At 36.9% G+C, this 12,867-nt stretch overlaps 1 protein-coding gene across 3 annotated transcripts in view; it reads right to left on the bottom strand.

Annotated features, from left to right (window-relative positions):
* Positions 1–12,867, bottom strand: part of SMC2 (structural maintenance of chromosomes 2) — a 21,075-nt gene continuing 8,208 nt past the window's right edge. For all 3 annotated transcript variants that reach the window (XM_030237017.2, XM_030237018.2, XM_050987146.1), the window contains exons 12-25: positions 11,588–11,705; positions 10,777–10,915; positions 10,407–10,526; positions 9,888–10,092; positions 9,198–9,333; positions 8,082–8,206; positions 7,086–7,279; positions 6,714–6,857; positions 6,276–6,470; positions 4,934–5,134; positions 4,050–4,166; positions 2,577–2,737; positions 1,226–1,373; positions 1–353 (exon numbers count right to left, since the gene is read on the bottom strand). In XM_030237017.2, the coding sequence (XP_030092877.1) occupies positions 198–353; positions 1,226–1,373; positions 2,577–2,737; positions 4,050–4,166; positions 4,934–5,134; positions 6,276–6,470; positions 6,714–6,857; positions 7,086–7,279; positions 8,082–8,206; positions 9,198–9,333; positions 9,888–10,092; positions 10,407–10,526; positions 10,777–10,915; positions 11,588–11,705 (2,159 nt within the window). In that variant the 3' untranslated portion in view covers positions 1–197. The remainder of the gene's footprint in view (positions 354–1,225; positions 1,374–2,576; positions 2,738–4,049; positions 4,167–4,933; positions 5,135–6,275; positions 6,471–6,713; positions 6,858–7,085; positions 7,280–8,081; positions 8,207–9,197; positions 9,334–9,887; positions 10,093–10,406; positions 10,527–10,776; positions 10,916–11,587; positions 11,706–12,867) is intronic.

Raw genomic sequence — 12,867 nt, forward strand, 5'->3', positions numbered from 1 at the left:
AACATTAAAATTGTCCAGTTTACTTAATAAAGCAGGCTGTTACAGACTATTTCCAATGAATTTCAGTTCTTAATAAGATGCAGATATGAACTAACACATTAAAAACATTATAGAAACATTAGGAAGCAACAGGGAACATTTGATTTGCTACTTCATATGTAGAAGACCAATTCTTCCCAGCTCACCATTCACATTCACTAATTTATTTTTCGCATGTTTCTTGCGGGCAGATTCATTTTTTTGGTTTGAGTCTGACTGAATCTTGCAATAGTGGATACACCATCCACAAACTTGGTCTTGTAGAGGACATTGGCATTGTTGAACATTCCATCCTTCAAGGACACCACAATAAACTAAAACAAACCAGAAACACTTAAAATAAATGTTGCTATCCAAACAACACTAGAAAAGGTTTCCAAAGAGAGGACTTCATTTGTCTAAACAACTCAGTAATAATCTTTTTAAAATATTCTAAAACTAACCAAGGCTCAACAGAATGTGCTACACAGGACAGTGTAAACCCACTTTTTCTGCAGCTAATGGACACTTCTGTCCATATCCCAGCACCTGGCCTGGGATACAGTCCACAATGCAGGATGCCTGTTCATGGTGGAAGAAAACATGGAAATAACTGCCACTAATTATGAAAGAATGTAGGATCTTACCTAGTCAAAAGATACTACTCAAATAATTTTGCAATACTGGTTCCCCTCCTCACTCTCATAATTTGTAATGGTCAAGTCCTTACATCAAATAGAGATGGGTACTGCCTTTTTTTCATGTACAGGTCACAATGATACAGAAATAATTTCCAGTAGTGTCTGACTTATTTTAATAGTGTCAGCATGAAATATCTTTAACCTCAAGTTAAAAATCTCTGGGAAAAAATAATTCAGGATGTTGTCATGCTTGAAATTGAGCGTATTACAGATACTCCTCCCTATTGCTCCATTTTAACCAGTGCAGCATTAACATTCAAGTTTCACCACTTGCCATGTCAGTCTAGCTTTCAGCTGAAACAACTCAGAAATCTAACACACATCCATAGAATAAAAGAAGTAAGCAGTCCAGAGTCCTCAGTGCCAGACTGCCTTTGGAAATAATGGATGGAACTCTGAGCAATCTGGTGGAAGGTCCCTGCGTGTGGCAGAGGGTTACCTAGATGGTCTTTAAGGCCCCTTCCAACCCAAACCATTCTATTACCACAATAATTTCAAGATCATACCTGGGAGTGTCTGAAATGAGTTTGAAGCATCTGCCCAATATTCTGGGTATGAGAGAGATCAAGGGCTGCATCCACTTCATCCAAGATGTAAACTGGGGCAGGCCTGAGGAGGAGCATGGCTAATATCAAGGATAACGCCACCAGTGATCTAGTATGGAGAAAAGAAAGTTATGATTTAGTCTTGTTTGAAGAGCTCTGGCTTATGAAAACAATTGCTGAGAGGCAATGAAGGTGGTAAAGAGTCTGGATCACAAGTTTGATGAGGAGCAGGTACTGGTGTTGTTTAGCCGGGAGAGAAGGGGGCCCAGGAAGGACCTTACAGCTGTCTACAGAAAGGAGGGTGTGACCCGGTGGGGATTGGCCTCCTCTCCCAGGTAATGAGACAGGCCAAGAGGAAATGATATCAGGAAAAATTTCTTCACTGAAATGGTTTTCATGCATTTGAATGGGTTGCCCACGGAAGCGCTTGAGTCAGCACTCATGGAGAGATTTAGAAGACGTGCAGATGTGGGGTTTAACGACACGGTTTGTGGTGGACCTGGCGGTTAAGTTAATGGTTGAACTTGATGATCTTAAGAGATTGTCCAGCCTAAATGATTCTATGATGCTAAAATAGTCCCTCAAAAGCACTTTACTGCTATGGTTCTGAAGAGATGAAATAATAGTATCCTCATTTCAAAACGTGAAGTCTCTGTCAGAAACAGCAAATATTACTTCTTCTTATTGGAAGATCATGTTAGTTGCATGCCAATATTTAAAATTACACTGTTGTTTGATTTCCAGTTCTGAGTTTTGCAATTATGTTTTTCCACATCTGGTTCTTCAAGTATTCTGTCCTTAGAAAGTTCTGTATCTCTGTCTCACCTCTTCCCAAATTCTGTTTCTGCTTTTCAGTGTGTAAAGATCTTTTTTCCTCAGAAGTTGCAAAGAAGCCCTACAGAGTAGCTTTAGACACTGGAGAAGAAAACTGCTGCCAGGTAGTAAACACTACCTTTATACCAGGGAAACACTTGCCTATATAGATTTTTGTGGTTACAGCTCAAGGAGAGGAGCATTTAATTCAACATTATGTCAGTACTACCTAGAGTTTAATGTGGTTTTCTCACCATTCAGTTGGTTTTTTTGCCACTTCTGTGTGACAAGAGTAAAATCTTGTTTATCTTTTACTAAGTAAAGCATTGTTCTAAGTCAAAATGTATTAATAGTGCTTCCAATATTGAGTCCATTTGGAAGGAGGCGGAGTCCCTGACTTGACAAGGAAAAGATTAAGTTTTTGCTTTTCAGAACCTTAATTACTTAGACATATCAATTACATACACAATGACAATGGAAAACAAATGAATTCACCAACCTTTGTCCTCCACTAAGTTCTGTTAAGTTTTCCTTCCAGGTGTTTCCTAAGGCAACTCTGAACTCCATACCAACAAAGACATTGCCACTTTTAGAGGCTGATAGCATAGCTCTGGCTCCAGGTAGGAGTGTTGAGAAAATGGAACCAAAGTCTTCATTCACCTAGAAGTCAGACCACAAAAGATGTATAAATGTGCTTTGGATCAAGAGCACAAAGAGTGAAAAACTTGGTGGTGAGCAGCACGACACTCGAGACATCTTTCCCAGTTCAACACAGTGACTTCCCATGTCATATATATGTCTCACAGGACAGTGAGAAAACATTAGCTTTTACTTTTTCTGTACCAAACAGAGAAGCAACACCAAAGGATATATGACACCTCATACTTAGCATTTTAGAAGGATCTAATGAAAGATGTATTGGAAGGCTTCTTTTTGCTATCAGCCAGGGAAATGTTTATGCCTTAACTCAGATTTATTAACTGGCAAATTGCAATTTCTCCCAGTTAATGGGCTACTAAAAGTACAAGCACCATGTAAGAGATACATGGTGGTATCCTCCCCACTCTTTTTCTTCACAGGTTTACTTAACCAATGTCTAGGTATGAGATAGGATGCAACTTTGTAAATGCAGATTAAAATTTCCTAGGTTTAGGAGTTATCAGAAAACACACTTCCACCATGAGTGAGTGATGCTTTTGCATTACAGCTCAATTTCTGCCAAACACAGTTTTTACAGTGAAATGGTACCAATTTGTCAGTGATATCCTAAGTACAGGCAGGATAATTAATAATTAAACAGATATTTCATCTATGTGCAATTTAACCTTGATTAAAATCAATTTTCTCAAAGGCCAAAAACCACAAGATCTGTTGGTACAGCAGAAATGAAAGAGTCAAAAAATTTCCATCTAGAAAGGCATAATTTTATACTTTTCTTAAAATTCATTATATGAGAGACCTGGTGAAAAGGCAGAGTGCCTAGGTAAACAGTAACATAAATCAGACATTGCTCTACTCCAATATTATGTATTCTGACAGTAAAAGGAGCTGTAACCCAGGTCCTCAGACCTGCACTGAAGAGGGCAATATAACAACAGAAAATTTTTACTCTGGTAAAATATTGGTTTAGGAAAAGAAAAAAAACAACAAAAAATAAAACCCAGCTGTATTTTAATATGCCTAAACCTTCATGAAATATTTGTGGACATTTCATGAAGGTTAAGGCATATTAAAGGGGAATGAGAAAGTAGTTTTGCAGCTCTGACCGGACCTTTACAATTCTCAGAGAATTCATGTCTTATTCTCAAAAGTGGGAACAAATAGGAGAAATAAAGTGATTATTTTTAAATATAGGTCAGGGATATTAATTCTGAAAACAGACTTTTTTTTCCCCAAGGAAATATGCAAAACAGTAATCAAAGTTAAATCTGATCCTCTACTAAAACATGAAGATAAATTTCAAGCGTCATACCTTTTTCCAAGCAACCTCTAAAGCTTGTTTTTTCTTCCGGTCAAGCTCTTCAATAACTTCAAGAATTCTTTGCTTGTCATTCTCTACAACTTTTTTTTTCTTCGTTAAGTCATTGTACTGGTGCAAGGAGAAGAAAAGATTGATTTCAATGAACGTTGTGCTCAAATGCACTATGTACTAATCTTACAGCTTCACTGTGTCGTTGTGTAGCTATGAAATAGTCATTAACCACAAGATTAAAATCCAGTGCATTCATTTAGCTGCATGAGGGATGTAAGTTTTGGGTTTATTTGCAAATTAAAGCATCAGAATTTTCAACAATCAGCAAGGGGGAAGGACATTGCTCTGAAAGTTGCACCTTCAAGTTAATTATGTTTCATTTGCTTTATAGAAGAAAGGATAGTTCTCAAGGCTGATAGTAGGAAAAGTACTAGAAATGTTGAAGGATAAACTCAGTGGGCAGTTTTCAGACAATCCTGGAATAGCCTGCAGATACAGATTAATTCAAGACAACCTTGCTACACCATCAAGCTATTGTGCTTGAAGATGAATATATTTTTGCAACTTTTAATTCAGTATATAGTTCTCAAATTATCTAATGGATGCCACAAGGCTTGCTACGGCTTCAACTTAGGATGATCTGGGGTAGAAAGGAATAAAAGAGTATTTTTTACCTTATGAGAACCTAAAAACCTGGTGTGGAAATGAATAGTTCAAAGATGTAAGATTAGTATGAAAAATACAGGAAAAGGTTTTATTTTTGGTATATTGACAAAGAAAGCACATGAAAACATAAAGCTACATTATATATATCTGTATATATTGTATATACACCATATGACCAGCCTGCCCAATTTTTATAGATTAAAGCATAGAACATTTACCCTTTCCTCTGCATCAGAAAGCATGCTCATGGCTTTCGTGTTCACATTCCTTCCCAACTTCTCTTTACGCTCTTGCAATTTCTGCAGCCTCTGACTTGCTTCTTTAGGGTTGCAGCTTTTGAAATCATAGGCTGTGTTTGGCTGGCCAAAGAGTGCCTTGTCTGAAGGTATCCACTTGTATTCTTTCAGCATTTTGGCCACCTTTAAATAAAAAGTTACATTGAAGCTTTTTCTTCACGCTTCTCAAATGCAAAATAAAAATTAAAACAAACAAAAACCCAACCCCACCCCCACATTCTGAAATTACCACATTAATTCTTCTACCCCAGTGTAGCACAGGTAGATTTCTTTATAATGCTTTTTGTGATTTCCTTCACTGTGGACAAAAGAAGGATTTAAGGTTGCTTTCATGTACATCTTACTAACTTTAAGCATTTTTTTGTACATCTGAACTCTACCAATGTCACTTCATCATGGAACTACCTTCTTTAAGTAGTTATCGAATTTGTCCAGACAGTCAGATGTAAAAAAGAGCCACAGGGGCTAGCCTCTTAGCCGGATAGCTGATTCCCCATAGGGTGAGAGCACCCCAGGCAAGCAATATTAAGGCCAGATTTCTCAGCCCTTTGGGGGCTGAGTGCCCTAGCCTGAACCACTGCACAGCCATGGCCACCTTAGCAAGCTCAGTGATTGTCAGCTCTTAGTGATATCAGCTCTTTTATGGTTTCAGCTCTACCTTGCCAAGGGGCTTTGGCTGAAGGTGGCTTTCAGAAGAGCAGACTGAAGAGAAAGAGATGGAAGGCTGGCATCAGATGGTTTATTCTGAGGGATTCACGAAGGGTCCGAATGCAGCTCTTCCCCCAAAATGGGCCAAGACAGCCCCTTTTATAGGGTTAGGGGGGCTTGGAAACTGACCAACTGTAAGGGTTAGGGAAACTAGCCTATGGGGTCACAGAAAGATAAACAGGCCTGGAGGACTGGAGTGAAGACTTCTGGTTCAATTCCTGTGATTCAGCAAATACCTATCTCTAAGCATTCCTCCGTGGAGCTGTGGCTGGCCCTGTGCCTGCATAGTCAGAATGTTCTTACTGATCACTTTTTCACTGTGATCTATGTTGTTACTCCATACAAGATAAAAGATTAGGTTACATAAAAGCATACATAAAAGATTAGCTCTTTTACAATGTACAATTTCCACTCCCGATTCCTCAGATAAAAAATTTTACATTGAAAGCTGCAAACATGACAATGCTTAAAGGAAAAAGGCTATTTCCTTTGCCTGTGGCTAGGGAATAACCATTCTTGGTCACAAGATGTGAAGAAAAGCACAATTTTGAAATACCTTGGCAGCAGCATCAGCAGTTTCTTGTTGACATTTGGAGATGCTGTGTTCTACTTCTTTAATCTTAAGCTGTAATTCATTATTTTGTTCACTGTATTTTACCATCTCTGCAGATTTGTCTTTAATTGCATCATCATGTAATGCAATTAGTTTCTTTTGCTCGGCAAGCTCCTTCTGTGCTCTCTCTACAGATTCCTGAAAAAGCAAATCAGGAGACATTTACTGGCCTCTTTTAAAACTGGCATTAAAGCCTTATTAGAACTATTAGACACAGCAAGGAGAAAAAAAATCACATGGGAAAGTGAAACAAAAAAATAACTACTTAGGCTGACTTAGTAAGCAAATCTGCAGAAAAAAATACACATAATGTGAGGTTCAGAGGATCACACAGAGTAACATCAAAAAGGATAATGAAATACAGTATTTATTCACATTTACCTCTGTTTTAGCCACTTCAGCCACCAGAGTGTCAACTTGATTCTGGTAGGATTTGATTGCTTCCTCTGCAGCTGTTATCTGTTGTTTATAGGAGGCCTGCTCTTGTTTCAGCTCTTCAAGTTCCAGAACTAAAGCTTTGACTTCCTAGAGAGATATTTTCTAATTTATTAGTCATACTTCTATGCAAAGAATTAAGATTCAGCTGGATGGAAAGAATTAAGATTCAGTTTGATGTAGTAAATGCTACAGTCAGTGACTACACAGTAATATATTAAGTCCCAAAACTGAGAGTATTAAAACCTCAGGAGAATCAAACTTTCTGATTTTGCACTTCTAACATGGAGAGAACTACCAACAGAAGTGAAGTTTTACCTGCTGCATGTCTTTTATTTTCTTGCTTGAAGTGTCTGCCTTTTTCTTGGCATTGTCTAGATTCTGCTCCGCATTTTTTCGCTCTTTTAGACACTCTGCTTCTGCATTTTTAATTTTATCCTCTAATTCCTTGTATTTTTTTTCTGCCTTCGTTTTGCTCCCTTCAGTTTTTTTTAATGTCTCTTCACAAGATGCTGAATCAAGAAGTAGAGTACTGAGATTGAGCACTGTTGTCACCTTTAAATTTACATCCTAAACGCTACCTGAAATAAATCTCTAAAAAAATGGTTGAACACTCACTAGTTACTGAAGTCTGAATAATCAGATATTTCAAAGATTACTCTAAGACAGTGTGCTGCTGCTGCTGTCAGTAATTGATAGCGGACCAAACAGCCATTGTGAAAAGATGGAAGAAAAGATTTGACAGAGGGAAGAATGTCAAATTACAGGACCAAAAGTAATTAATCACACAGCTACCTAAGAAGATACCATCTCATCCCTAGAATCCTATGTCTAGATATGTATCACTTCTGTCCTTTATGTAGATGTTTTACTTCCTGCTACATTTTGTGCAATTTTGTCTCTCCTTAGCTATACAAAACACTATTTCTTTCCAATGCTTTCTTGTTATGCAAACTATATTACTAACCTTAAGTACAGATGGCTTGAAAAGAGCAAACATTACTCAAATATGGGATTAAATCAATTTTTGAACTTCCCTGCAAGGATGTATTTTCCTATATTACAAAGTATATAAAAAACATTCAGTGAGAGTATAACCTTTACTATAAGAGAATGGCCACATTTAAGTGAATCACCTCTATGCAAGTATACTGTGATTCTGTGTTTGTTACATGTTCTAAAATATAAAGTTAGTATTTATAAAGTTAAAAGTACTTCTTTCTTTAATAAAGAATGTGTTACTCAAACAGCCTGACATCCATCTCATTCTCAACAATTAGTTTTCAGGTAAAAGAGTAAGAACATATTTGTCACCAATAGTTTCCTTCAGGGCAATCAGCTCTTCCTCTTGTTTGTGGTAAGCACTTTGACAAAGCTTCTTGTGCATCAGTTCTGCTTCCTCAGACTTCATCTCCCATTGCTGCTTCAGCTGCTGATACCTTTTGAGACAGTAGTGACAGAAATTGCTATATGAAAGGTTGCCTAGAATCTCACTTTCAAAGCTGAAGTAGATGAATATCTATATTCCATTTCTCATATGAGAGACAGTGATGACAACAGAGCATATAAGCTTAAATGAATGAAAATTTTATATAATTGCTTTAATAATAATTGTGAGGTTTATAGGCATGTAAGTTATTACATATGTAGCTCTTACTGTTTAGCCCTGATCTGACCTATTAAAACAAATGCAACTCATGGAATTTTGGCAACAATTCAGACATTGCTTTTTCCCAGCTGGCAGCATGACAGATGTTACGGTGAAGAACTGTAGAAAAGATATCTAGAAGCAAAAGTTCCTTCCTTCTCTTAGCAGTATCTCTGGAAGTCTACTGCAGCTCAAAACAGTTTGAGAAAATAAATCCAGCTGGTAGGCAGCATGTTATGCAACACTACCTCCTTATGGTATTTTTGCAAAACTGACTAAATATATTTTTCTGTTGCATCTTTTAATATAGTATTCAGTAACTGAGTAGCTGAAAATCAAATATACTTAATATTATTTAATTTAAATGCTTACAGCAGTATCCCTCAGATAGACCTTTTTAACATCTTTTTATTTCCTTGTGAGAAAAATAAAACTGACTACAAATTGGAATTCTGTACAGGTGTTAAAAATATGTCTAGAACAGATCCATTCTTTAGTGGACTTCATGAAAATTCAACCAATTTCAAGTAGATACCAATGTGTACCCTTTTTTCTCTCCTGTATTATCCAAAAAAAAGGGGTTTTGCATGTGTCATTTAAAAACTGAATTTGCTTTTTGATTACTGAACTTACTAATTATATTGGGAGGAGAGGGAGGAAGGGAATTACTTTTTGCATATTACATTCTCAAAAGGCCTGTGGCCTCCCAGACCAACTTGTTACATTACATTTACGCAGACACATTAAGAGAAATTATACACATTGTATAATGCAAACCTTACCTTTCAGCAACCTTCTTCAAGCTTGCCAACTCATTCTCTACAGCTGCAAGCTCAGATTCCTTTTTCTTGAGTTCTATTTCAACATCTTTCACTTCTTGAAGTTTAGACAATATCGGCGCAGCCTGTGAGGATGCACCTGTCCAACGAAAAAATTAAAAAGTCAGGCTGATTGGAATTAAACCAGTGGATTCACCACTGGTAACTGCAAATTCTAAACGTTAATAATGAAGCAGGTTAATGATTTATTTTAATTGAGAAACAGAGAAGGCAGCTAGGCTAAAGCTAGAAGAGAAAGACTGCTTTCTCTGTCACAGAACATGGTTCTGCAGTCTTTGAAAACTACACATGCGTGGTCTTATTCAAATAGCTAACTTTCCATAATTTATGAAATTGTCACAAACCAATAATAAATTACTTCAAAAAAGCACTTTTGCTTCCAAGAGGATTATACAGTCTAATAAGATTTAAATATTTGAAATCTAAATTACTTTATGTGAAGGTTGTCATTAATGTTTTCTTAAAATAATTAATATTATTCCAGCTCAAGACAACTTTACCTCAAATGTATTATTCCCAGTATGTATCTAAAAAAAGGGTTACTGTTAATTTTTAAAAAAATATGCAAGAGCAGTAAACATATTAACAGACACACAATATTATTAGTACTATATGAACAGAACAAGCAATTGCCTCCATGCAGAGTTCCTTGGGGATCAAACACATCTCCATCAAGAGTAACACTTCTCGTCATTATCCTTTTGTCAAAGGTCACTTTCTTAGCGTTATCCATGTTATTACAGACCAGTGTTGTTCCAAATACAAATTCCATTGCTTTCTGCAGTTCAGATTCATATCCAATTAGAGAAAGGGCTAAATGCAAGTTAGCATGCCCAGCCTAGAAATCACACAAAACGCAATTAGTATGCTTTAAGTTATAATAAGTCTCAAATTTGATTTCTGTCTTTTGTTGATAATAACTCTTCCAAAAGTATCATCTCATGTTTCAGTTACAAGTGGAATAATTAATACCTATTAAATTAAAACCTCACAAAATTGAAAGGATACAAAGGAAAACAAAATCAATATGTCCTCAAACTCTGTAAAAATTCTTATTATAATAACCATTAAGAATCTCAAGTTTTTAGCACAGAAATAAAATTGAAATGGGACAGAAGCAATATATTATAAAGAGCGTATTCATTTACATACCAAGCTTTGGGCCAGCTTGACTATGTCTTCTTGAACACACCTGGCTGAAATTTTGTTTAAGGGAATGATGGTGTATCGATGCTTTAGTTCACCCTTCTCTAAAAGCTTTTTGCCAGTAACCTCAAAAGAAAAATAGTTACAAAGCATATCTGAGTACACTAGTGATTTTGTAAAGAAAGGCAATAATGCATTGGGAGAAGAACACATTGTTGCCACCAACTACGCATGACTTTCTTGACCCAACTAAAACATGCACCTGGGTCCAAACCCCTCTCAAGCATTCAGTAACAACAAGGCACGTGCTTGCCAACCCCAAATCATATGACCACATCTCAAAATTTAGAGTTCTGTAGTAATGAAATAAACTTACTTCTGTGTCCACAATAATGTTATATAGTTTCCCTCCAGCCACTGCTTCCAGGGCTTTGGCATTGGATAGATCTTTCACAGTGAAAAGAGACACAACAGGGCCTTTCACATGGTTTGGATTCCAATTTTTTTCTGGATGTCTTAAAATAAATATAAATTATGACTATGAATCATGTTTGTTTTTCTCTCATACATCCTTAAAAAAATTATATTTACAACCCATGATAATGGGCTTTCCCATAAGCAATTCTAAACTCTATCAGAAAAAGAACCCCATCAAAAAATTGTTAAATTAAATACTCCACAGGAACAGATTCAACAACAAAGAGTCAGTTACATAGCCATTAAAAGAATGGAATTCCTGTTTTATTTCCATATTTTTTCAATGGATTTTCCCAGTGGGCTCTGCTATTTCCACAGCTATAGGAGTATGTTCAGCCCATTACACAAAAAATTAAACCTGGGGATACAGATATTTGACTGGAGTCAACCTCTAAAAAGCAAGTCTACTGGTGTCCACAGGCTGAAAACAATGATTTCATATTTCCCAGTTTAGACCTCTGGATTCCATGGCTTTAGCTACTGAACTTTTGACTTTGAAATGCCATCAGACAAAACTTCTAAATTCTAGTGACTTAGATAAGATTATAACATTTCCTGACTTTCCCCCCATTTTCAGCATGGGTAAGACAGTCATTATTCACTGGCAGCTAGAAAAAGACAGCAAGACCTAAGACAATGGTAGAGTTATGTGGTAAAAGGCCCCCAAAAAGTCCTTTCAAGAGTCTTTCAGGATCACACTGAGATCTTACTTGTATGTAAATTGTAGATGAGGAAATTTTGCCATTAAATTTTCACTCTGTTCTCTTAGCCGGCTGATATCAGAAATTAATGCCTTCTTTTTTGCTAGGAGGGCTTCTCCTTTTTCTTCTTCAGAGTTGAACACAAGCAGTAGACATATAACCAGAGCAGAGAAATATATTAGCTTAAAAATTAGTATCCTACACTGCTTATCTTCATATATGTAGAGAAGATTTTTAAAAATTCTTTGTAAATTTTCAGACTAAATAAATTAACACCATCATGACACCAAACATGCAAAGAAAAAGTTTAAAGAGTAATATTCTTCTCTAAAGGTTGATCTGGTATATCAGCTAACAGTAGTGTCTGAAGCAAATGTTACCTGGCATAAGAAACAAACTCTAAGAAGTGTTTTAGGTATAGAAAACTAAGAAGCAATGGGGTTGTTGGTCTCTTTTACTATCTAAATTTTAACTGGAATTTAATTGTGCCATCAAACTTCAAAATGGTCAGTCCAAAGCTGATATAATCAAATTATTTCAAGCTGCTATCTATGAAAGTTTAAGAGTTTGCAGAGCTTACATCAGATAAATTTATGCATGAAAGCAGTGTACTTGATTTTTCATTTTCCTCCTGCACTGGGGCTGGCTGAGATACCCAACAGCAGTGATACCCTCACAGTGCTGTTTGTAGTGTTTCTACTGAGAAAGCATAGATGTAACACAGTTTTGGCTACTGCTAAGAATACTGGCACAGCACCAAGGCTGACCCTCCAGTCCCTCTTCCAAAAGCCAGTAGATTGTGAGTGGGTAACAGGTTGGGAGGGGACACAGACAGGATATGGAGTCCAATGGATATTTTATGCTGTTATCAGGTAATCTCATCAGTAAAAGCTAAGAGAAAGGATGAGGGAAGGGAAGCATCCATTATTAAGACCTTTGTCTTCCAAAACAGCAGACTGAGGTCCTACTTCACAAGAAGTGGCTGAACACTGCCTCCTAATTCCTGATGGGAAGCAGAGCATAAATTTTATTCTTTTCATTCATTTCTGCATCCTCCAGCCAGCTCCAAGACAGAGCTGCTACTGGCCAAGGCCAAGACCATCACTGATGGTAGTGAAGCCTCTGGGATAACATATTATGAAAGGGGAAAAAAGGCCAAACCTCTCTGAAGTGGCTGGAAAGAGGAGTGACAATATGTGAGAGGAAAAGTCCTGCAGGCACCAAGGCCAGTGAAGGACAGGAAGGAGGTGCTCCAAGCACTGGAACTGAGATTCTCCTGCAGCCTGTCG

The sequence above is a fragment of the Serinus canaria genome, chromosome Z (genome assembly GCF_022539315.1).
Source record: "Serinus canaria isolate serCan28SL12 chromosome Z, serCan2020, whole genome shotgun sequence".
NCBI lineage: Eukaryota > Metazoa > Chordata > Aves > Passeriformes > Fringillidae > Serinus > Serinus canaria.